This window comes from Anolis carolinensis, chromosome 3 (genome assembly GCF_035594765.1).
Source record: "Anolis carolinensis isolate JA03-04 chromosome 3, rAnoCar3.1.pri, whole genome shotgun sequence".
NCBI classification, from domain to species: domain Eukaryota; kingdom Metazoa; phylum Chordata; class Lepidosauria; order Squamata; family Dactyloidae; genus Anolis; species Anolis carolinensis.
Window position 1 is genome coordinate 278,274,730 of NC_085843.1, and position 26,740 is coordinate 278,301,469.

At 41.1% G+C, this 26,740-nt stretch overlaps 1 protein-coding gene across 2 annotated transcripts in view; it reads left to right on the top strand.

Moving 5' to 3' along the window:
* Positions 1-25,627, top strand: part of chrd (chordin) — a 71,343-nt gene extending 45,716 nt beyond the window's left edge. The window contains exons 15-23 of one of the 2 annotated variants that reach the window (XM_062976824.1): positions 1,082-1,195; positions 8,711-8,917; positions 12,204-12,300; positions 13,703-13,753; positions 14,661-14,764; positions 17,638-17,740; positions 21,264-21,418; positions 23,569-23,662; positions 24,801-25,627. In XM_062976824.1, the coding sequence (XP_062832894.1) occupies positions 1,082-1,195; positions 8,711-8,917; positions 12,204-12,300; positions 13,703-13,753; positions 14,661-14,764; positions 17,638-17,740; positions 21,264-21,418; positions 23,569-23,662; positions 24,801-24,871 (996 nt within the window). In that variant the 3' untranslated portion in view covers positions 24,872-25,627. Of the gene's footprint in view, positions 1-1,081; positions 1,196-8,710; positions 8,918-12,203; positions 12,301-13,702; positions 13,754-14,660; positions 14,766-17,637; positions 17,741-21,263; positions 21,419-23,568; positions 23,663-24,800 lie in introns of those variants that run through there. The other variant, XM_062976825.1, reaches the window with a different exon arrangement.
* Positions 25,628-26,740: the final 1,113 nt, after the last annotated feature.

The window sequence follows — 26,740 nt, forward strand, 5'->3', positions numbered from 1 at the left end:
CAGCCTGATAACACTAATGAGCCCTGTGGCCTTGAAAGCGATGAGGCTGCTTCTCTAGATCGGGCTAGTCGTTTGGAATTTCAGGGGTTGTGCTGAAGTCTCAGAATAGCAAATAAGAGGGAGGTCAAAGGGAAAAGAAATGCCTTCATGTTATGCTATTAAAACAGTCTGCTGAGAGGGAAATCTTCGTCAAAGCAATTTCCTCGCCTGAATCAAGAACCAATTCTGCTTTCCTGTATTATCTTATAGCCTGGATGTATCCTCGTTTTTGGGACTTTGGTTTCATTTTAAGCACCTTGCTTCATGTCTAATGTTTCCATGGATTTGTTCTTACAGCCTTGTTTTTGTAACTATCTTTTGAAACTGAACTTTTACCTATTATGAACTATCTTTTCCTTATTTCCTAATAAACTACAAAAAACTATGATCTTAGTGCAGCCTGGTGTCTTTAGCAAGGTGAAGCTATCCTTAGGTGTGACACACAGCTCTTAGAATAACCCAGACAATATGCTCAGTAGGGAATTCTGAAAACTGCTATCTTTCAAAAAAAAAATCTCTCTCCCCCCCCCCCATTTCTGACCTCTTCCTTGGAAATGCTAAAATTAAGGAATTCTGTGCCACAAGTAAACAAGGCCTTCTCAGTGGCTGCTCCCAGACTTTGGAAGCCACTCCCTAGGGAGGCCAGGAGGACCCCGTCTTTGCTGTCCTTCCCTCAACATGATACAACTTTTTTATCATTTAGAAAATGACTCCGGAAAGCCTTTAAAAAAATCTTTTGTATTTATACTTCTAGAAAGGTTTTGCATAGGTTTAAAGGGCATTGTTTTAATCGTGTCAATGCACTATTGGTGTTTGGATACATGACCTTAGCAGTTTGACAGTGAAACATGTTTGCTCTGAATGTGGTCATTTATTCATTGATTCGTTCATTTTCCTTTCATCTAAATTGGCTTCCATGGAAGAGGTATGTGCAGCTTAAAACATTTCTTTTATCTCAATTTACTAGAAGGTCTAAATTGTTAGCACAATGTTTGGCACAGCTGTCTAGAGCCCCAATGATGTGCTCTTCTTTTGCCCCTAGGCCCAAGGGGTTGTGAAAGACCTTGACCGGGAGCTGCTCCGTCACCTGGACCAAGGCACAGCCTTCCTTCAAGTCAGCACCAAAGCGAACCCTCGAGGAGAGATGCGGGGAAAGGTAGGTGCTGGATACTTGTCTACTCCTCTCTCTATCTCTGTGGGGCTTCCCTTATTCTTGAAGTAATTACAGAAACCTTTGATCTGATTAGATCTGGGTCTGCAAAGAATCTGTTGTTGTTGTGGAATATCATTACATTGTTTTGAATTTATGATTACTCTAAGGCAGGGGTCCCCAAACTTTTTAAACAGGGGGCCAGTTCACGGTCCCTCAGACCGTTGGAGGGCCGGACTATAGTTGAAAAAAAAACCCTAGAAACAAATTCCTATGCACACTGCACATCTCTTATTTTGAAGTAAAAAAACAAACAAACGGGACGAAATACAGCCTCAATGTTATTCATAATCATAATAAAAATAATAAAGAGGGTTGGAAGAGACACCTTGGGCCATCTTATCCAACCCGCTTCTACCTTTGTGCACCAAAAGCACAAGCAAAGCACCTCTGACAGATGGCCACCCAGTCTCAATGTTGTTAATCATCATCATCATCATCATACATCACACAGTCCTAAACACCAGGGAAGTGTTCAACTTGTGATTTTGTGATACGAAATCCAGCATACATATATATATCTCGTTTGCTGTGTTATGCTGTCTTTGTGCCAATAATAATAATAATAATACAGTAAAGTCTCACTTATCCAACACTCACTTATCCAACCTTCTGGATTATCCAACACACTTTTGTAGTCAATGTTTTCAATACATCGTGATATTTTGGTGCTAAATTCGTAAATACAGTAATTACTGCAGAGCATTACTGCGTATTGAACTACTTTTTCTCTCAAATTTGTTGTATAACATGATGTTTTGGTGCTTAATTTGTAAAATCATAACCTAATTTGATGTTTAATGGGCTTTTCCTTAATCTCTCCTTATTATCCAACATATTTGCTTATCCAACATTCTGCTGGCCCGTTTATGTTGGATAAGTGAGACTCTACTATATTAGTAAATGAAAGAACAATACAATAGTTAAAAATAAAAACAGTTTTAACCAACATACTGTAAATCTTTCAGGATTTCAATGGGAAGTGTGGGCCTGCTTCTGGCCAATGAGATAGTCAAGTTAAGTAGGATTGTTGTTGTTGTGTGCCTTCAAGTCATTTCAGACTTTGGGCGAGCCTAAGTCTAAAACTGAGGCCGGGGGCCAGGTAAATGGCCTTGGAGGGCCGCATCCGGCCCCCGGGCCTTAGTTTGGGGACCCCTGCTCTAAGGCAAGCATAGGGCCAACCTATCACAGTGTTGCCATAGCTTGACCCTCTGGGCTTGCATGGCCAAGAAGGGATTCAGAATCACAGACCAATGTCAATCCTCTACAACACACCAACTCTCATATAGAATCTTTTAAAATCCATGCCATCCTTTGAGCATGTAAAGAGTACTTTCCCTCTCTTGGGATCAAACCATTTGGGATTAGGGAAGAAGGCATCTAGGGGTCAGAATGAACTAGTGGTTCTACACCCTTTCAGGTCTGAACTGGGTTTAAATAAACTCGGTGATTGACCATAGCCCCGTTCCTGTCGTTCATCCAACAGGTAATGGTAAATGGTAAATCCAAATGGATTTATACAACTCTTAACATAAAGATATACAATGTAACATCACTTCAAGTTTGAATTCAATTAAAACTGTTACAGTCTCTTGTTTAAATCCAGTTCTAACAAATAAGATTAGTTGATACTAAACAAAAGTCTTGCCGACGTCTTGATAATATTCTCAAGCACTGTATAAGTATTGTACAAAGTCAATCATTCAAATGAAATCAAAAGTATTGTGTAAATTCTTTATATAAATGATACAAAAATAGAATTACTCCCTTCTATTAGTGAGTGATGCTACATTGTATATCTTTATGTTAAGAGTTGTATAAATCCATTTGGATAACAGTAGGGTACCTACACTATATTGTATGTTGTTTATTTGAACTGATACTTTAAATAAGGTTACCATTACCTGTTGGATGAACAACAGGGACGGGGCTACGGTCAATCACTGAGTTTATTTAAACCCAGTTCAGACCTGAAAGGGTGTAGAACCACAATTTCTTACCCATACAGTTTTGAATATATAATTTTTTTTTTACATTTTGCATGTATAAAGGATTACAATACAATAGAAGTATATAATTTGAACATTACTTTCCTTGTACTATATTATATACCATACTTTTCCTTTTTTGCTGTGTATTATAGACATCTGTGCATATAGTTAGAATGAACTAGCCACCTCAGGCAATGAATTCAGGTCAGCTAATTGTTCATGATTTGCTTTATTGCTCACATCATGGTTTGATATATTATTAGAACCTGTGTTTTGTTTGCAAATGTTTGGATGACACTGTCAGACAATGCTCACATTTTGTGTAGATCCGCCAACAAAACAGAAGCCTGGGAAACAAAATGTCTTTTCCTGTTATATAGACCAAACAAGATCCCAAATTACGCTGTATTTTGTGATAAGAGCCCTTCAAAAGGCAGAAGTGTGAGCATGATGTGATTTATGAATGTGGACAATATGTTAATTTTACAAAGAAATGCATGACAAGGAAATCTGTGCTTTCATTTGATATGTAGATAGAACGCAAGCTTGTTATTAGCGGCTTCCTGATTGTCGATCCTGAACGTCATGAATTTTGACTGTTTCATGCTACTATTTTGGAAACCTGGCAACACTATTTGTTAGGGATGCAAATTTTCTCATCTTCACTGGCAAAGAATGTCTCAAGACATCTAGACGCCCATAGAGAAAATGGTCAACAGCTGTGGAAGTTATTTTTATGGATTTTAGTAGCTCTTTTTCCCTCTAAAGGGAAAGCTTTGTGTGATTCTTTCAACAAAGAACTGTGTACCGATTGCATATCTCTTTGCCAAACTGCTTGAGACCAGAAGCATTTGGGATTTTGGATTTTTTTAAATAAGATTTTTGAATACATATTTCATTTGCATACACATACATCATGAGCTGTCTTGGAGATATGACTTAATTCTAAACATAAAATTCATTTATATTCCATATATACCTTATACACATAGCCTGAAGGTAAAATTATACACAACATTTTATATTTTTTGTGCTTGAAACAAAGTTTGTGTACCTTTGGCCATTAGAAAGCAAAGGTGTTATTATCTCAACCACCCAGTTGGACAGATTTTGGGCTATTTTGGATTTCAAAATTCTGGATAAAGGCTGCTCAACCTGTTCTTTTATAATTCAATGAAATAATGTTACTACAATGGCAACTAACTTCTTTTTTGAAACTGAAAGAAATGATAGTTTTATTTTGGTATAAACTTTCCTGGAGTTAATCCTACTTTATCATACAAATCATACAAATGGCAAAGTTACTTAAATGTAATTTTCTAAGTTCAAGGAGCAGGTCCTTGGTGTGCTCCGTTCATGTACAGCTCCCTTCCTTTTAGGTGAATGGGACAGGAGTTTGGATCATAAATGTGGCTGCTCTTGTTAGCTCTAATTTCACTCTCAAACATCAGCAAGCAGGGAAGGCCAACTTGCTCTTCAATTTTTCAAGAAACTCCCCTGGCCTTTTGGCTCTCCGTAAATAATCCTTGGTGGATCATCCAACACTCCTTATTTTGCCTGGTGTTTTTTGGCTGTGCTAAGATTCACACGGCCATGAAGAACCTCCTGGAGGACATTTTGTGAGCCTTATCAAGATGTTCTTTGGCTCTGAAAGTGATGGGTCTGACTGGGAATTTTCAAATTGACCAGGGGAGCCAGACTTGGCCAAATTCAGCCGTCTTTTTCTGAGTGCTGAGGAACAGACGGACACCATGTTTGTGTTTTGCCAAGCTAAGGAAAGTTCTATGAAGTCCCAGAGCAGTGGCATCACTAGACTTTGTGTCTCATCTACTACACTAACTCATGGTATTACCCACATTGAGGTGTAAGTTAAATTCAGAATCGTAGCCACAATGGGCGCAATGGCATTTCTGGCAGCAATGACTGGGAGCAAGGGTTAGCCTTTGGAAAAAAGAAAATGAAAAAGGGTAAACACCTTCCCTATACCCTTCTACCCAACTAATCAGGTGGCATGGGGCAAAGAAAAAAAGGTAGTAGTGCTTGAACAATTATATGTTAAGGCACCCATATCTTCTGCCTTCCCTGGTGCCTCCAAAGGTTGCCCAAATGCCTCAGTGTTCATTCATCTTTATATTTTATCCAGCTCCCAGAAACAGCATAACCCTGTTGTGGTTAGATGCCTGGTTGCCTTACCAGAGCATAGGAGCCTCTGACCTCAAGTCCCCAGCCAGGAAGGTAGAGGTGATGGTGCAGAGCAGTGGATACACTGCTCTGCACCATCAACTCTACTTTCCTGACTGGGGACTTGAAGTCAGAGACCAGGAACATGTGTGCTCCGTCAGCTTGAAGGGTGTAGCATGCTTGTGCAGCCAAGTAGTCCAATTTTGCTGTTGGGGAGCAATAGAGCTCTTGCTTCTCTTCACCCTGCCATGTTCTCAGGAAAGAGGTGCCATCTGGGAACTTGGTCCGTACCTCTTCTTCAGGGATCTGGCAGGGTGAGGAGAAGGAATGGCTCCAAAGCTCACCAACAGCACATCAGGTCACATTGCCTCATCCTTCTTTGGGAACTGCTTGGACATGGCATCCAGGTAGAGTCTGACCAATGCAGAATAGAATGATATTCGATTGAGGGAAGTAACAACAGCACTATATTCTGCTTTGTTCAGGCCCCACCTGGATTGTGTGTCCAGTTCTGGGCAGGACAATTCAAGAAGGAGATAGACTACCTGGAACTTTCCAGACTACCTGGAACTTGTCAAGAGCAGGGCAAACAAAATGGTCAAAGGAACATGATAGTCATGTATAAATACCTGAATATTGTGAAGGGGTCAAGCTTGTTCTTTGGTGCTCTAGAGACTAGGGCACAATGGAGCAATAGGTTTAAGCTTCAAGAAAAGATATTCTGCTTAAACATTTGGAAGAACATCCTGATGGTAAGAGCTGTGAGTCCTGGAATATGTTGTTGGGAGTGTAGTGGAGTCATCTTCTCCGGAGGCTTTTAAGCAGAGTGTGTTTTTGTATGGCAGAATGGGGTTGGAGTATGTGGCCCTTGTAGTCTCCTCGAGCTGTATGATACTATGTGGACATCTAGGAGGCACTGGACAGAGTGAGCGCACAGTTGGCAGTGACTGCACCTTGTCCTGAGAAATAGTGAAGCAACAGAATGGGCAAGAGATGTGGCAACTCAGACTGGGCCAAGATCCAGTGATCCACTCTCCTTATGGTTCTCCTACTCCCTCTAAGTGCCCTCACCACCTTTCTCTTCCACCTCCAGGAAATGAAAACTTTTGTAAACTTTTAGCCTAGTAAAATGGAAAAGCAGGCGAGACTGGAGCATCTCTTGCTTGGTGTCCTCCACTCTGATGGTGTCACCCAGTGCAATTGATTGTGACACCACTGTCCCAGAGTCCCTCAGCCAAGATGGTCATTGAGTTACAGAAATTGTAATACAAAAACAATTTTTTCCCTTCTGTATCACAGCTCGTCCCCTGCTTCTTTAGCTTCTGAGCAAACAGCAATCACTGTAATCATCCCAGAAGGAACAGGCAGCAGACATTGCAGTTTGGAGCCATTGTCTGGGTGGGTTTGAAAGGTCCTGTCAAAAAAGGCGCCATCAGATCTTTTCTTATCTAAACTCTAAAACTGGAATGCAGTAAATAAATTACAAGAACATCTTGCACTGACCCACTGAGAGAAACAGAGTTGAGATTTCTGGGTAGTCTTGCCAAAATATTATCTCCCTCCCAGGGACATTTTGGGCATGGTCTGAAAGCCTGGAGTGTCAAAACGCCATTGTAAATTGACAGTGACTGAGGTCACACAGAGAGAAAGAGAGCTTCCAAAATTATTCTGTGTTCCTTAGCAAGCAGGAAAATGTAGACGCATGGCTAGCTGCCAGATACTGCTGCTTGCCAAGATTTTAATTTCTGTATTTTATATTCTTAGCAACTGCTAACATTAGAGTTCTTACTCCTTTTTTCCCTAAGAGAGGCTCAGAGAGTTTTTAGAGTTTGGGGGATTCTGGAATTTGTAGGGAGAACTTCCTGATGGTAAGACCTGTCTGTCAGTGGAATATTAGGTTTTAGAAGTTTGTAGATTATTCTTCATTGAAGGTCTTTAAATAGAATTTGTTCTAAAAACCCAGGGAAACTTGAATCCGCCTCCAAGCAGATTATGTTGGTGGTGATATGTCCCAGGGTTTGTGAGAAAAATTCCTTTTGGGGACTATAACACCCAGAATCCCCCAACTATCATGGCCATTAGATTCTGGGCGTTATAGTCCAAAAGGTAACTCCTTAGCTCATAATAGTGTCCTTGAAGATGAAGTCAGCTATATTTCCAGGAAGGGTTTGCCACAGCGTTTTCCTCCTTGTTAGATCTTGGCCGAGCGGAGAGGAGTTTCCTTGCCAGGCATTTCGGAGTCCTCGCTCCCCTGATGCCTGAAGTGGGGAAATGCATAACAGGGGAAATATGCAAGGACGGGCCCTCGTCCGCCGCGTGCCTTAGCCAGGCTTTGGGCCAACATTACCAATGGCTTCCCAGAAGCCGGGTTCAGCTGGGAGGCTGCCAGCTGCCTTGGCATCAAGCAAAAGCTGTGGCACGTGTGCCGTCCGTCCATCTGTACCTCGGTGCCTGTTCAGGAATTGAAAAGGAACTAAATGCCATTCTGTTCTAAAAGAATTTGCAGGGTGCTTGGCACTTCTGGGTGGTAGGCAGGTGGATTGGCCCTGAATCAAGAGGCAAATGGGATTTTACGGCAGATGTTGCCGTAAAAGGATGCCGACTTGGCAGTACATAGAAGTGTGATAACAAGGTGAGGATTCTGTGCTCCACCAGATGTTGCTAGGCTGTAATCTCCATTAGCCCTGGCAAGCAAAGCAAAAGGTGAGGACTACTGGGAGATGTAGTCCAGCTGGCGAAGCATCATTTCGCCTGATGCTTACTTGGAAATATTACAAATACCTATCTTTCAAATGCTCTGCCCAGGTCTTGCAAACTTAGGAGATTCATGGCTTTTTTGGCTGAATGTGTACTTCCTTTTTTCCTCCTTGTTGCCTTCTACCTTTCCAAGAATCATTGCCTTTTCTAGTGAGTCATGTATTCTCATGACATGGACAAAGTATGACAGCCTCAGTTTATTTATCTTGGGTTTCTGACTTGTTTTGCTCTGAGATCCCTTCATTTGTTTGAACCACCTTCCACTTCACAGGCTGTGGCACAGGCTGGTGAGCAGCCAGCCAGCTGCAGCCAGCTGCAACAAATTACTCTGACCAAGAGGTCATGAGTTCGAGGCCAGCTCAGAGCCTATGTTTGTCTTGTCTTTGTTCTATGTTAAAAAGGCATTGAATGTTTGCCTTATATGTGTAATGTGATCCACCCTGAGTCCCCTTCGGGGTGAGAAGGGCGGAATATAAATACTGTAAATAAATAAATAAATAAATAAATAAATAATAGCCCCTCTTTTCCTTAGGTGCACATTCCTAACCACTGTGAAGCAGGAGGCATCCGGCTATCCCCCAACAGCCCCCAAGAGGAGGTCTTGGAGGATCTGAACCCAAAGGAGCCTGAAGAGCTGAAGAAAGACCCCAACTCCTGCTTCTTTGAGGGACAGCACCGACCGCATGGCTCCCGCTGGGCTCCAAACTACGACAAGAAATGCTCCATATGTAGCTGCCAAGTAAGTAAATTAGGTCTCCACAATCAATTCTTGTACTGAAATCTCTAAAATGTCTATTTTCATGTCCTTCTTTTTTCCTGTTTTTTAAAATCCAAACCATTAAGCTCCCTACTGGGGTTTTAATTGGTCACCTGGTTTCTAAGTAGCCACTTTATGCTTGCTCCCTTAGCCTCCTTCCAGCCTTAGAGTCTTAATGTAAGCCAGGCTCCATCTACACTGCCATACAATGCAGTTGCACAATGAAGTTTAATTACCATATAAGCCGACCCGAATATAAGCCGAGGCACCTAATTTTACAACAAAAAGAAACTGTGGGAAAACATTGACTCAAGTATAAGCCAAGAGTGGTCAATTTCAGAAATAAAAATAGATACAATAAAATTACATTAATTGAGGCATCAGTAGGTTTTTGAATATTTACATAAAGCTCAAATTTAAGGTAAGACTGTCCAACTCTGATTAAATAATTATTCTCATCTTCTTCAATGTAAATGTGCTTATGTATCTTTTTAATATTAATAGAGTAAAATAATACATGTAATAATAAATAGAATAAAATAATAACTGTAATAATAATATCAGAGTGAAATAACAAATGTATTAATAATAATAAAAATAGACTAAAATAAATGTAATAGTAGCAACAATAATAGAGAAAAATAATAAATGTAATAATACCAATAATAATAGAGAAAAATAATAAATGCACCATATATTCTCGAGTATAAGCTGACCCAAATATAAGCCAACCAGGACCCTCACCCAAGTATAATCCAAGGGGGGCTTTTTCAGTCTTAAAAAAAGGGCCGAAAAACTAGGTTTATACTCAAGTATATACAGTACATCGAACTCCATTATTGTCAGTGTAATCTCATATAGTCTAGTTCAATGCAGTTAAATTGCATTATGAAACCTCATTATATGGCAGTGTAGATCCAGCCCTAGGACCTCATCCCATGAGACAGAGAAGCGGTGGGAATCGTCTTCTTACCATAGTGCATTGATCCGTTTATAAGGGAAAGGGATAACATATTCACTCCCTTCACGCACAATGTACTTTTGTCCATATACATTGTAATCCTCCACATTCTGAGCTATCACACAGGCAAATGTAGTCCCTGCCCATTCTACATTCTTCTTCTCTCTCTTTTTTTAAAAGGGAAACTGCAATTACCCAAGTCCAAAATCTAGGTCTAAGAAGGAGGGAAATATAGCCATAGCAAAGTTGTGATCTATAGAAATTGTGCCATTCCTGAAGAATAAATTATGTCTGTTTCTGTGCAAATGGGGAGCTCTGAAGACAATTTCTAACCGAGGCCCAAAACTTCAATTTCTACACACTTTAAACATATTTTTTTAAAATGTAGTCCCACAGGGAATGGGAGGAAGTTGTTCTGCGTTGTATATTGGGCTCCATTGAACTCCCATTTTTGAACTATTTATAGAAGGCAAAGGTTTTCCCCTGACATTAAGTCTATTCGTGTCCGGCTCTGGGGGTTGGTGCTCATCTCCATTTCTAAGAGGAAGAGCCGGTGTTGTCCGTAGACACCTCCAAGGTCATGTGGCTGTCATGACTGCATGGAGTGCCGTTGCCTTCCCGCCGAAGCAATTCCTGTTGATCTACTCACATTTGCATGTCTTCAAACTGCTAGGTTGGCAGAAGCTGGGGCTAACATCCCGCTCCCCGAATTCGAACCGCCAACCTTTCATCCAGCAAGTTTAGCAGCTCTGCTGTTTAACCCACTGAACCACTGGGGGCTCCAAAATATTTATAAATATGTAGATATAAAGCATGTCTGATGAGGCCCTTAGTTTATCAAAGCATCCTGTGTGTCTGGTGTGAATGGGAGAGTAAGTCATATAAGCAAAGTGTATGGAATGCCTATAGAAAACTAAGTGCTGTTTTTTAACCCCATTAAATGACCCTCCCGCCAATTCTGCACAGACTCATGAACATCTGGTGACTATTTGCTAGATCTGGGCAGCATCCTAACTGGAGCACCTGGATTGAAGGACTCGCCAAATCTTCACTTTGAGCATTGCATGGAACTGTTGCAATTGTGTCCAGCAGAGGGCAACATGACAAGCTGTTCTTGGGGACTAACGAGCATCTCCCTATTGGTGTGGAATGAATGCAGGTTGACCTTACTTGAACCACCATGGTTCTGTGCTATGGAATCATGGGAGCTGTAGTTTTACATGGTTTTAGCCTTCAGTGCCAAAGATTGGTGGTGCCTCACCAAACACAAAAGCACTCCAAGTGCCGCATATAAACAACAATACATAAGTATATACACAGTGACATAAGTATAAAAACAACAATGCACATAAAAGCCCAGCTAATAACATTATAAAAATTATAAAACAAACAAATTGGGAGCAAATTAAGATGTACTTGAACAATGCTAATGTTAAGATAATGATTTAATTGACCTGATACTCATGCCAAATAGAGGGAGAAGATGAGTCCGGTCTATTATTATAAGATGATCAATTAGGGAAGGTACAAACTATAAAGACATCAGACATTTGATGGAAGACATGTTTTTATTTTTATGTTTACACAACTGGTCTGAAGTTTGGATTTTGTTTTTGTCAATGATGCAACATATATGTGTGCGTATGTGTATATATATGCATAGATGCATTAATAAATATGTGTGTATGCATATCTGTGAGGGAGAATAATGTTATAGGTAATTCGATATTATCTTATTTTATGTATATCCTTTTCCATTGTCCCCCTTTTTTAATTTAATTTTTATTTTTATTTTGTTTTGCTCCCCTCTTCTCCCTCTTCTATCTTTTCTTCTCTTCTCCCCCTTCTTTCTTTCACTGGGGGACTCACGGGGGTGTTTCTATGTTGTTGGTTTTGTTTGTTTGTTTTTGTCTGTTTGTTTGTTTTTTCTTTTTGTAAAGTCTTACCGTGTGTCTATATTGTTTTTGTGTATTATAATCTTCTTGGAAAGCACTAATAAAAATATTATTTTTTTTAAAAAAATTGTAAAACTGTAAAGAAATGTAAAATTCCCTGAAATGCAGTAGAACCTGTGAGTAAAGCTGGCTATCTGCAGTAACTATCGAAGTATGAAGCGACATAATCGGTGGATCATTGAGCTGACCATAGATTACAGAGGGTCAAAGGCCTGTCTGAAGAGCCATGTTTTTAAACTCACCTGAAAGACTTGAAGAGTGGGGGCTAATCTATTTTTTTTCTTCACCTTGTAAGTCCAGCTTCTAAGGAACGCCTCTTCTTTTTCTTCTCTTCTCCCATCTTGCTCCACAGAAGCGCACTGTGATCTGTGACCCTGTCCTGTGCCAGCCCCTCAATTGCACCCAGCAAGTGCAACCAAGGGACCAGTGTTGTCCGGTCTGCGATGAAGGTAAGACAAGACAAGATGAAACACAGCAGCATCAGGTTGGGGATGGAGACGGTGTGGAGTTGATGGGTTGTAGACATTCAGATGGCATCAGACACTTGTTTTAGATCTTGTCTTTTATATTCTTCCCAATTCTGTGAACCAATACAACTCATTAGATGCTTAGAGATCTAGTGCAGCCAAACAGTAATATCACTAGAGGTACCGTTTCCCTGAAAATAAGACAGGGTCTTATATTAATTTTTGCTCCCAAAGATGCACTAGGTCTTATTTTCAGAGGATGTGTTATTTTTCCATGAAGAAGAGCTCACATTTATTGTTGAACAACAAAATGAACATTTATTATATACTGTAAAGTAGTTGTCATCACAAACCAGCATAACCAGACAAACTGCAAATCCTATCAAGAATTTATTGTTACTACCATTATTTACATGTACAACAATCTATGGTACCTCTTGCAGTTTAGGTTTCACAAGGTTTCCACGCTGATTTCTCTCTATTCTAGTTTCAATGTAGTCATGAATAATACAATATAATAATAATATGATAATATAATAGAATAATAAAATAATAATATAATGATATACAATATATTAATGGGATAATATAATAATAGGATATAATAATAACAGAATATGATGATAATAATATGGTATTAATAGGATAATATAATAATGGGATATAATAACAGAATAGCATAATAATAATATAATAATAGGATAATATAATAGAATAATAGAATATAATATAATTATATAAAATATATTAATAGGATAATATAAAATGGAATATAATAATAATAACAGAATATGCTAATAATATAATAATAATATGATAATATAATAGAATAATAATAGAATATTAGTATAGAATATAATGATATAATATACATTAATAGGATAATATAATAATGGGATATAATAACAGAATATGAGGCTAATAATATGGTAATAATAATAGTATAAAATAATAAGTTTCATGGCACAGGATAGGAATAAGAATGGGAGGAGAATCCCAATGCGTCCTGTACCTTTAAGAAGCAGAAGGAGCAGGAAAGGGTGTTGAAGCCTCCTTCCTTCCCTCCTACCCTCCCTTGCCCTGGCTCCAGGAGCCAATCAGAAGCCTCTGGGACGAAGGGAGCATGGCCAGGATGGAGCCTTGTCTCCGAAGGAAGAAACCTCTATATTTCGAGGTAACCTCAACAAATGTGTTGCAAGCTGAGCTTACATGTACTGACTCAATATACTTACAACACTAAATCTTTTTGAACCTTCTACCGCACATGTTCTCCAGTCAGAGCTATCATTATCACTCAAATGTCCATGGTCTTTCAAATATATTTCCCCCGTCTGTATCCTCTGTGTATTTGTGTGGTGTCTCCTCATCATCTCTTTTTGAACAGAGAAGAAGGAAGAAGGACAGGGAGCTGAGAAAGCCCAAGACAACAGTGGAGGTAAGATGGAGAGGACAAAACAAAGAGACAAGCAGAAAATTGGACCCAATCTGTCGAATACTGTTTTGATTACCTTGCAAGCAAACAGACTTCTGATTTGTTGTCAAAGGCTTTCATGGCCGGGATCACAGGGATGTTGTATGTCTTTCGGGCTGTGTGGCCATGTTCCACACAGACTTCTGATTTGTTTTGGGATTTTGGGGGGAGGAGCTTCCCTCCCCCTTGAAATATATATATTTAGAAATAATTTTATGCATAAATATCATATTTGATTTAGGAGGACACATTAAAAATGTTTGCACAGATTCAGCACCAATCAGCAAGCTTCATTTGTTAAAAAACGTTACTTTTTAAAAAATCTTTTTTGCATTAAATGCGAGGTGAAATAAATTTAAAGTCCTGAATGTGCTACCATTCAAACTTGGGTTTCTTTCAAATCATATGCAAAACCATCAATATCTATATGGCCAAAGCTGGCTAAATTCCATACGACTACAAAGGATGAAAAGATTAATACCATACACTATTAATAAGGACAAATAAAATTATACAACAAGAGACATCAAATTGTTCAGCAAAAATGAACAAAGACATAATTTAAAATAGGCAACACGTTTAAAAACTATGAAATGTATTATGCTCTAAGCACCAGTCTACATCGGTGTGTGTTTGCTGCATTGAAAAGGAAGTGAAGTTGTATATGCATCAGGTAAGTATTCCAAAATTGTGCTGCTGCCATGGAGAAAGCTCTCTCTTTTGCAAATGCCTCCTGTACTTCTGCCATTGATGGTAGATAGAGAACGTCTTTTGAAAATCACATACACATGCATGGAATGATATGGAGGGAGTAATCCTGTTTTGGATAGAATTTATGGGCATCACTTTGACTTTCCTTCTTCTGGTTTAGGTTGTTACTTTGAAGGTGACAAGACATGGCGAGAAGCTGGAACGCATTGGCACCCTGTTGTCCCCCCCTTCGGTCTCATAAAATGTGCTGTTTGTACTTGCAAGGTGGGGTCCTCAGCCTGCTTTTGATAGAAATGCTTTTAAAAGCTGCCTTGGAGTGCAGTGATTTTTAAACACAGGCTAGATGGCAATCTGTTGGGAGTACTTTGATTGCAGAATGAGGTTGGATTGGATGACTTTTGTAGTTCTTTTCAGCTCTATCTATATATATAAAAGAGTGACGGCATCACGGCAATTCACAAAACAACAAAAGTACAGGCCCCTCAACCTCAAAATTTGACAACACAACCCATCATCCACGCCTCAAGGTTGATACAACAAAAAGAAAAGAAAAATAAAGTCCTAATTAGAGGGAGAGCAATAATTTTTTTTATCCAATTGCTGCCAGTTTAGAGGGCTAATCTCTGCCCACTTGGTTGCCTAGCAACCAGCCAAGGGACAGCCAGGTTTCAGTTAGGGGACAGGCCGATTTAGGCCTCACTTAGACTTCTTCCACAGATTATCTAATTTGCACTGGATTATATGGCAGTGTAGACTCAAGGCCCTTCCACACAGCTATATAACCCATTTATAATCTTATATTATCTGCTTGGCACTGGATTATCTTGACTCCACACTACCATATAATCCACTTCAGTGTGCATTTTATACAGCTGTGAAGAAGGGGCCTCAGATAATCCAGTTCTGAGCAGATAATATAAGATTAGAAATATACAGTAGAGTCTCACTTATCCAACGTAAACGGGCCGGCAGGATAAGTGAATATGTTGGATAATAAGAAGGGATTCAGGAAAAGCCAATTAAACATCAAATTAGGTAATCGTTATACAAATTAAGCACCAAAACATCATATTATACAACAAATTTGACAGAAAAAGTAGTTCCATGCGCAGTAATGCTATGTAGTATTTACAGTAGAGTCTCACTTATCCAACACTCGCTTATCCAACGTTCTGGATTATCCAACGCATTTTTGTAGTCAATGCTTTCAATATATCGTGATATTTTGGTGCTAAATTCATAAATCCAGTAATTTCTACATAGAATTACTGTGTATTGAACTACTTTTTCTTCCAAATTTGTTGTCTAACATGATGTTTTGGTCCTTAATTTGTGAAATCATAACTTAATTTGATGTTTAATAGGCTTATCCTTAATCCCTCCTTATTATCCAACATATTCGCTTATCCAACATTCTGCTGGCCCGTTTTTTGTTGGATAAGTGACACTCTACTGTATTGTATTTACAAATTTACCACTAAAATATCACAATGAATTTAAAACACTGACTACAAAAACATTGATTATGAAAAGGCAGACTGCGTTGGATAATCCAGAACATTGTATAAGCGAATGTTGGATAAGTGAGATTCTTCTTTAATATGAAATAATTACTGGGATAGAATAATGCAGAACAATATAATCTCTAAAACCAGGACAGTAAATAAACAGGGGAATTCCACACAGGAAACAATCAGGGCCAGCTAACACCTCCCAACAAAGTATTCCCATCATCAAAGTCTGGCAAATCCTCTGTTTTCTCAGGGCCACAGACAGTAGAAGCACATAAAATATCGCAAACAACACCACTCTGAAAACAAGGTAATTCCAGACAAGAAAAATCAGGGCCAGCTAACACCTCCCAACAAAGTATTCCCATCATCAAAGTCTGGCAAATCCTCTGTTTTCTCAGGGCCACAGACAGTAGAAGCACATAAAATATCGCAAACAACACCACTCTGAAAACAAGGGAATTCCAGACAGGAAACAATCAGGGCCAGCTAACACCTCCCCACAAAAAATTCACTCAGGGAGGAAACAGCCAGGCTTTAAAGCTGCAAGGCCATTACATCCTAATCATTTTTCCTAATTGCAGCATTCATACTTGCCTCCAACAAACAAAAAAACCAATCAGAAATATTATATATTCACAACCTTTATTTATTTTATTTATTATTTACAGTATTTCTATTCCGCCCTTCTCACCCCGAAGGGGACTCAGGGCGGATCACATTATAACACACATAGGGCAAACATTCAATGCCCATAAACACATCAAACAGAGACTGAGAGACACACGCAGAGGCAAGTTAACCTTCTTCTGAGGGGATGTTCGATTCTGGCCACAGGGGGGAGCAGCTGCTTCATCATCCACACTGACGGCACTTCCTCATTCCTGGTCGTAAATTAGTTAATCTTGCCTCCCCACTTATAAGTGGTACCTTATCTCCTACTTGATAGATACAACTATCTTTCGGGTTGCTAGGTCAGCAACAAGCAGGGGCTATTTTTTATTTTTAATTGACGGGTGCTCACCCCGCCACGGGCTGGCCTCGAACTCATGACCTCATGGTCAGAGTGATTTAAGGCAGCTGCTCAACAGCTGCGCCACAGCCCGGCCCCTAGGCCGGGAAATAATATCCCCTGATGGCGCAGCGTGTTAAAGCGCTGAGCTGCTGAACTTCTGGACCGAAAGGCCGCAGGTTTGAATTGGGGGACCAGAGTGAGCCTTTACTGTTAGCCCCAGCTTCTGCCAACCCAGAAGTTCAAAAACATGCAAATGTGAGTGCATCAATAGGTACTGCTCCGGCGGGAAGGTAACGCCGCTCCATGCAGTCATCCCACATGACCTTGGAGGAGTCTACGGACAACGCCGGCTCTTCGGCTTAGAAATGGAGATGAGCACCAACCTCCAGAGTAAGACACGACTGGACTTAATGTCTGGGGAAAACCTTTACCCTTGACCTTAACTACCACCAATTCCTCAATACTTTATTTCCCAGACCACCAGACTTCGCCACAGCAACGCGTGGCCGGGCACAGCTAGTGATTCTATGTATCCATGCACACACTTGCATGGTTCCTTGGCCCCACATGTGCTAATGCTCACAGGTCTATGCCTGCCTATCTTGCTACAGGGAGCCACAGGGGAAGTGCACTGTGAGAAGGTCCAGTGTCCGGCCCTGAACTGCAGGAATCCTATCCGTGCCAAGCCATCCGACTGCTGCAAGCAATGCCCAGGTGAGCACAGCATGCGTGTGGTGGAAGCTCCTTCCTTGGAAGCTGCTAAACAGAGCCTTTGGTTTTTTAAGTTTATCTATAGCTACCGGAGCCCCGGTGGCGAAGTGTGTTAAAGCACTGAGCTGCTGAACTTGCAGCCTGAAAGGTCCCAGGTTCAAATCCCGGGAGCAGAGTGAGAGCCCACTGCTGCTCCAGCTTCTGCCAACCTAGCAGTTCGAAAACATGCCAATGTCAGTAGATCAATAGGTACCGCTCCGGTGGGAAGGTAACGGCACTCCATGCAATCATGCCGGCCACATGACCTTGGAGGTGTCTATGGACAATGCCGGCTCTTCAGCTTAGAAATGGAGATGAGCACCAACCCCCTGAGTCAGACATGAATGGACTTAACATCAGGAGAAACCTTTACCTTTACTATAGCCAAAAAAACATATTTTTAGCTTTTGGTAGCACAAGGAAGAGCTAACATCCTGTGGTGTTTGCTTTGGTGATAAAGCTTCAGTGAAGATCCTTTTTTCCCCATGACAACTCTTTCAGGAGTGAATGTTCCTTCCTAGGAGCAGATTTCTCTCACTTCCTGTTGCCTCATCCCTGTTTGTAACTGTAAGTCAGATGTTTGTAATTCAGGGAGTACCTGTACATCCCTAGAGTATACCATATATACTTGAGTATAAGCTGACCCAAATATAAGCCGAGGCACCTAATTTTACCACAAAAAACTGGGAAAACATTGACTCCAGTATAAGCTGAGGGTGGTAAATTACAGAAATAAAAATAGATACCAATAAAATTCCATTAATTGAGGCATCGGTAGGTTTAATGTTTTTGAATATTTACATAAAGCTCAAATTTAAGATAAGGCTGTCCAACTCTGATCGAATCATTATTCTCATCTTCTTCAATGTAAATGTGTTTATGTAGCCTTTTAATAATAATAGAGTAAAATAATACACATAATAATAATAATAAATAGGAAAATAATACATGTAATAATAAATAGAGTAAAATAATAAATGCAATAATAATAAGATCAGCAAAATAATAAATGTATTAATAATAATAAAAATAGAGTAAAATAAATGTAATAGTAGCAACAATAATAGAGAAAAATAAATGTAATAATACCAATAATAATAGAGAAAAATAATAAATGTAATACAGTAGAGTCTCACTTATCCAAGCTAAACAGACCAGCAGAAGCTAGAATAAGCGAATATCTTGGATAATAAGGAGGGATTAAGGAAAAGCCTATTAAACATCAAATTAGGTTATGATTTTACAAATTAAGCACCAAAACATCATGTTATACAACAAATTTGATAGAAAAGGTAGTTCAATACGCAGTAATGTTATGTTGTAATTACTGTATTTACGAATTTAGCACCAAAATATCACGATATATTGAAAACATTGACGACAAAAATGGCTTGGATTATCCAGAGGCTTGGATAAGTGAAACTCTACTGTAATACCAATAATAATAGAGAAAAATAATAAATGTAATAATACCAATAATAATAGAGAAAAATAATAAATGTACCATATATTCTTGAGTATAAGCTGACCCAAATATAAGCCAACCAGGACCCTCACCCGAGTATAAGCCAAGGGTGGCTTTTTCAGTCTTAAAAAAAGGGCTGAAAAACTAGGCTTATACTCAAGGATATACAGTATATTGATTTATCAGTGGATAGGCTCTTGTACAAGCTCTGCTCTGGGACACACACATACACACATATGCATATGTATATATACATATGTGCACACACCTCTGTCCTTTAGCCAACTTCATCTGGTGTTTACATGCTCCTTCAAGTTGCTTGTCGACTTATGGCAACCCCATGTATTTCATAGGGTTTTCTAGGAATCCTCAAAAGATGGTTTTGCCAGTTCCTTCTTCTGAAGTAGGGCCCGTGGCATCTGGTACGCATTGGTTTCTCAGAATGAAAATGCGGCTAAAGAACAGCTCTTTTAAAGTTCTCCAGTGTCGCACTATTTCTAGTCGAGTGGCGCCATACAGAACTGAGTTCATGTTTTTGCATTACGGATTAGTATTGTATTAGTAAATACACATGCACAGTCTACAGTTCACATGCTTATTGCGTCTTCCTTTTTCCTCCTTTCTATCACCCATGATTTAAGAGAACTGTCCAGATTATTTGGCTTCTGTCTCACAAGTACAAAAACATAGAGTGCTGTGTTTATCCAAACAAATTCAAACAATTTGGAGAAAAGACAAATCTGTGGCTGAAGTCAAGGCCAAGGTCTGCCAATCAGGGCTTGCTCTTGATAGGGGAAAGTAGCTTTGCGATGGACAATAAGGGGGAGCTAGTCAGCATTGCCTAATACCATACAGATACTACAAATTTTGGAGGCCTAGTAAGGTCAGCACTGGTTAGTATTTGGGTGGGATGTGAGATGAAGACCACAAAAAAAATCAGGTGCTGTGGGCTCTATTTCAAAGGAATTGTTTGTTTGTTTGTTTGTTTGTTTATTTACAGTATTTATATTCCGCCCTTCTCACCCCGAAGGGGACTCAGGGCAGATCACAATGTACATATACATGGCAAACATTCAGTGCCATATGACATACAGACAGAGACAGAGACACAGAGGCAATTTAACATGTTCCAGCTTCCAAGCTTTCATGAGGGTATGCTTGATTCCGGCCACAGGGAGAGACGCTGCTTCATCATCCACTGTGACACTGAGTCCTTGGTGGATTACTTCCTCATTCCTTTACACATGCTGCTGGATGATTTTTATGGTGTTGTAAATTAGTTAAATTAGCCTTCCTGCATAAGTAAAGGTAAAGGTTTCCCCTGACGTTAAGTCCAGTCATGTCTGACTCTGGGGGTTGGTGCTCATCTCCATTTCTCAGCCGAAGAGCCGGCGTTGTCCGTAGACACCTCCAAGGTCATGTGGCCGGCATGACTGCATGGAGCGCCGTTACCTTCCCGCTGGAGTGGTAGCTATTGATCTACTCGCATTGGCATGTTTTCGAACTGCTAGATTGGCAGGAGCTGGAGTTAACAGCGGCCGCTCATGCCGCTCCCGGGGTTTGAACCTGGGACCTTTCGGTCTGCAAGTTCAGCAGCTCAGTGCTTTTACCCACTTCGCCACCGGGGCTCCTAACCCGCATAAGCAATACCTAAATTTCCTACTTGACAGATGCAACTGTCTTTTGGGTTGCTTAGGTCAGCAACAAGCTGGGCTATTTTTAATGGTCGTGTGCTCACTCCGACACGGGCTGGCTTCAAACTCATTACCTCTCGATCAGTAGTGATTTATTGCAGCTGGCTACTAACCAGCTGCGCCACAGCCCGGCCCCTAAAATGGCAAAAGTACCTCTTGACTAATTAAACCCTATGAAATCCATGGAGCTTCCCTAAGTTGACAGGTAATTTAAAGGTACATACAGCCCAAACAGAATTGCATTGGGGTTTTCCCCAAAAAGCGTTGAGAAACATATTGCATATTTTTAAAAATATGCTAATTTCATAGACTCCGCCTTCCTTTCCAGCCTCAGAGAAGAGCCTCTCATCCCTTTCGGACATGATGCAAGCAGACGGGCCCCGAGCCTGCAAGTTTGGGCGGCAGTGGTACATGCACAATGACAGTTGGCACCCCACAGTACCCCCCTTCGGAGAGATGAAATGCATCACTTGCTGGTGTCTGGTGAGTAATGGAACATCGTGGTGGATCAGCCCCAGGAATGGGAAGCTTCAGGGAGCAAGATCTGGAAATTGCCTGAGGAAATGGCTGGAGGATTATAGCTCCCAGATTCTCCCATCCAGCATGGTCTCTAGGCTAGATGAAAGTTGTAGTCCCCAGGAGTAACTTTCTTGTTTTGATAAAAAGATGTTGAAAAATCTGACTATCATTCTGAAGTGAGACAGCTTGCCTGCATCCTGAGCCATACTATACATTAATGGGTGACTTGTAATTGCTGTACCATCCCAGTTTCTTTGGTTGGGCTGGTCCTGGGATGAATCTGTACTGTAGATTTAATGCAGTTTGATATCACCTTCAGTGCTATGGAACCATGGGAGTTGTATTTTTACAAGGTCTTTAGAATTCTCTGTGAAAGTGTTCTGGTGCCTTATCAAACCTCAGAATCCTGTAGCATTGAGCTATGGCAATTAAGTGTTATTCAACTGCATTAATTCTACAGTGTAGATCAGGGGTCCCCAAACTAAGGCCCGTGGGCCGGATGCGGCCCTCCAAGGTCATTTGGCCCCTGTCCTCAACTTCAAACTTAGGGTTGACCTAAGCCTACCTGGTGTTTGGAGGTCGCTTTGCTTACCTATGGCCTTATGAGATCGTCTAGATGGCTTTTGGAGGTCACTTTCCTTATCTATGGTATTATGAGATTGTCTAGATGGCCTCTGAAGGTCTCTTTGCTTAGCTGCGGCCTTATGAGACCATCTGTATGGCTTTTGGAGGTCACTTTCCTTACCTATGGTCCTATGAGACCGTCCAGATGGCCTTTGAGGGTCCCTTTCCTTACCTATGGTTTTATGAAACCATCTAGATAGTCTTTGAGGTCCCTTTCCTTACCAATGGTCTTCTGGTGGCCTTATGAGATCATCTAGATGGTCTTTGGAGGTCTCTTTGCTTACCTATGGTCTTATGAGATCGTCTAGATCAGGGGTCCCCAAACTAAGGCCCTCCAAGGTCATTGACCTGGCCTCTGTCCTAAACTTTAGACTTAGGGTTGACCTAAGTCTGAAACGACTTGAAGGCACACAATAACAATCCTAATTTTGGACTATTTCATTCTAGTCCAGCCCCCAACAGTCTGAGGGAATGTCCACTTAAAAAGTTTGAGGATCCCTGGTGTAGGTACACAACTGGATACAGGTTGTCAAAGGGAGGAGTGTTGCATGCAGGAGATGCCCTTGACAAGATCAAGATGGAGTTTGGGGGTCTATCTGCTCTTATCCTGAGCAGCACACAAAGTGTCTGCTGCTCAGCTATGAACATAGGGCTCATACACTACAGAATGACAGTGATACTGTTCCACTTCAACCACCATGTTAGCATCTTAAAGTTTGCAGTTGTGCTAGTGGGGTGGAGTGGTTTGATCATTAGATTGCAGCTCTGGAGAGCTGGGTTCAAGCATGTGCTCAGCCATAGAAACTCACTGGGTGACCTTAGGCAAGTCCCATTCTCAGAAGAAGGCCATAGCAACTTCCTTCTGAACAATCTAGCCATGGGTCACAATAAGTCAGAAATGACTTGAAGCACACAAAAGCAATAACAGCACGAGGCACTGGAGTGCTCTGGCTGAAAAATGTAAGTACTCCTCTTTAAACTGCCAATCTCTGGTTTCCTGAGGATGGACCCATGGCAATTAAAATTCAATAACAGTGCTATAAATCTATCATTTGATGAGCCCTTAGGTTGTAGCAGGATCAATTTCCGTTACAAGTTGGTGCTGTTCCAAGGAGAAAATGTACCTCAGTGGTAAAACACATACTTTGTAAGCAGGTAATTCCACCTTCCATACCTAGCATCTCCAGGAATATGACCATAGACAGGTTAAGGATTAGATACATAAGCAGAAACAGAAAACCAGAGGCAAGACACTACCCAAAAAACAGCCAGACCCAATTGAATATGGAAGCTAATCAGAGTCAGTCCTTGTTAGTCCTTGGATACTGTGTGGAGGTTTTGGTGTTTTCCAAAGTTTGGATATTAGCCCTGGAGAGAAGAGTTGCTACACACTTCCTATAGATTTTGCACCAACATGTCTACACTGTTGTGTAACTGCCTGTTTTGTTCTCTCTCCACACACACATCCTGCACACTGCCACACCTTTCAGTCTGGTGAGACACACTGTCGGCGCCAGGAATGCTCTCATGCATCTTGCTCCAAAGAGGAGAAAAAGGAGGACAGCTGCTGCTCCCACTGTCAAGGTAAGCAGGGCTGCAAACCTGGCATTGGGCACCATGACATCCCTGCCCAAAGGCTGCCAAACACTCTGTCCCCATCACACACAATCCCACACCGGGCATATTGGCACATCTACTTAGAGTGCAATGAATCAACAAGCAAAATCACAGTAGTATTGACTGACATCAAGGTGACTTTGTCCTATGACAACCCTATAAATGAGAGAACCCAAGGTCACCCTGACCCATTAGGGCAGTGGTGCTCAACCTGGAGTCCCCAGATGTTTTGGCCTTCAACTCCCAGAAATCCTAACAGCTGGTAAACTAGCTGGGATTTCTGGGAGTTGTAGGCCAAAACACCTGGGGACCCACAGGTTGAGAACCACTGCATTAGGGGGTTGAGAGACCTCCAAACTGGGGTACTTCGATTGTGCTTTTCCTGCATGGCAGGGGGTTGGACTAGGTGGCCCATGTGGTCTTCTCCAACTCTATTCTATGGTTCTATACATTGAATATCCGGTGGCTCAGTGTGTTAAAGCACTGAGCTGCTGAACTTGCAGACCGAAAGGTCCCAGGTTCAAACCCGGGGAGCAGAGTGAGCGCCCACTGTTAGTTCCATCTTCTGCCAACCTAGCAGTTCAAAAACATACAAATGTGGGTAGATCAATAGGTACCGCTCCAGCGGGAAGGTAACAGCGTTCCATGCAGTCATGCTGGCCACATGACCTTGGAGGTGTCTACGGACAACGCCGGCTCTTCGGCTTAGAAATGGAGATGAGCACCAATCCCCAGGGTCAGACATGACTGGACTTAACATCAGGGGAAACTTTTACCTTTACTATACATTGAGCTCCGGTTCTTGTTAAGCAGTTTGGATGCCACCAGGAGGATGTGCCCAGTTTTCTTCTATTCAGCATCGAATCAGCCAAGAGATTAGAGAAGTAAGGTACTGGCCACGTAAGCTGATGGAGAGAGCTGTCATTCCAAAAGAGTCATTTTCCTATGTTCTGATTCAGTCTGCCTTTCTGGCATGGCTAAGTCCTGGAGAAAATGCAGAATTTGTCACACAAAAGAGCATCTTTGGGTGCTGCTTTCTCTTCCTTGGGTTGTGCTCTTCCATTTACCTGGGGTTTTGTTTGTTTGTTTGCTCTTTATGCTGCAGCACCAGAAGACCTTCCAGAAGACACCCAAGAGAAGCCTCGAGAGCAGCCCAAGGGTTCCTGGGTCCACTAGCAGGCCAGCTGGAGCTTGCAAGCCTGGATGTTGCAAAGAGACTGCTGACGAAGATCAAAGCAAAGCAGTTTACAGCTGGAGGGGCTCTGTGGGGACTCCCGTAACCTATCCATGTTTTGTTGACTTTTAAAAGACAACTGGGGCACCCATTGCCCTCACCTTTAGAGTGCTCAGTGGCCTTTTTCTCCTCAGGAAGCCAAGCCATCTTCAATCTATATTTTTGTAGCTTTTGTCAAAGGAGACAGAGGTGCAGGCACCATGGGGCACTGGGACAACCACAGGTTGGTATATAAAGCTAAGCTATAGGATGAGGCATGCACAGTACGCAATGGGGATACCAGGCAAAGCAATACAGTTCTTGGAGGGCAAGGTTGAACCTTGGACACTGCTTATCCCATTGAGAGGAAGGAGCGCTTGCATAGTTCTGTGAACTCAGATGTCAGGCTTACATGTCTTTGGCCTCTTGAAAGGAGGACCATGTGATGTGGCCTATACGGCCCACAGACCCAAATGGTAAGCACCTTCCCCCCAAGACTGGCTTGTAATATAGTGTAAAATTATCTTTCTTCGTTGCGTTTCTTTGCAGGATTTTTTTTTTTAAAAAAACGAAAACTGCTGAGGAGGGCCATTTATTGTTCCAATTGGTTGTGTAATTTATGATTCCCAAGAGCAAGGTCCTCTTCCCTGTTCACCTGAAAGCTTAAGGATTGATATTGGAGATTATGTATTTATTAAAAGAAAGAAAAATGAAGACAATCTGCAGCTGCTTTGGCAAGTGTTTTGTGGTTTCTTACAATCCACCTAGGCTTCCCATCTCCACCTGTTTCTTCACTTAGAGCTTTGCACATTTACTTTATTGGACTGCAAAACCCAAAATCCAGCCAACGTGACCACTGGGAGTTGTGGCCTCTCAAATTAATTTCTCCCAAAAATCTCAATTTGTCTGCTAAAATGAATGCAGCGCATTCACTATTCAGACTGCTATATGTAAGTAGGGATACATGTTTTGCATCCATACAAGATAATGGCTAGGTTCATTACCAGAATTTCATTTCAGATTGAGCATCTTTTATCTGGAATTCTGAAATCCTAAATACTCTAACAAAATCATTCACCTGGATGGCTGAAATAGTAACACGTGTGTTTTCTCATGGGTCAGTGTATTATTTATGTATTTATTTATAGTATTTATATTCCGCCCTTCTCACCCCGAAGGGGACTCAGGGCAGATCACAATGTACATATACATGGCAAACATTCAATGCAATTAGACATATGACATACAGACAGAGACACAAAGGCATTTTAACATTTTCCAGCTTCTGGCTTCACGAGGGTATGCTCAATTCCAGCCACAGGGGGAGCTGCTGCTTCATCATCCACTGTGACTCAGTCCTTGATGGAGTACTTCCTTGTTCTTCTGCACACTGCTGGACATTTTTATGGTGACGTAAACTAGACTTAATGTCAGGGGAAACCTTTACCTTAAACTAGTTAAATTAGCCTCCCTGCATAAAGCAGTACCTACATTTTCAACTCGACAGATGTCTGTCTTTCGGTTGCTTAGGTCAACAATGAGCTAGGCTATTTAATGGTTGGGCACTCAACCTGATCTGGACTGGTTTCGAACTCATGGCCTCTCGTCAATAGTGATTTATTGCAGCTGGCTACTAACCAGCTGTGCCACAACCCCGATGTGCATTCACTTCTTTCATTCACTTTTTTTTCATTTGCAACATTATTAAAATATTGTATATATGAAACATACATACATTTTGTGTGTCGCAACTCCATGATATCTCACTATGTGCAATTTAATATAGTATTCCAAAATCCAAATGCCAAACCACTTCTGGTTTCTTGTTTGGG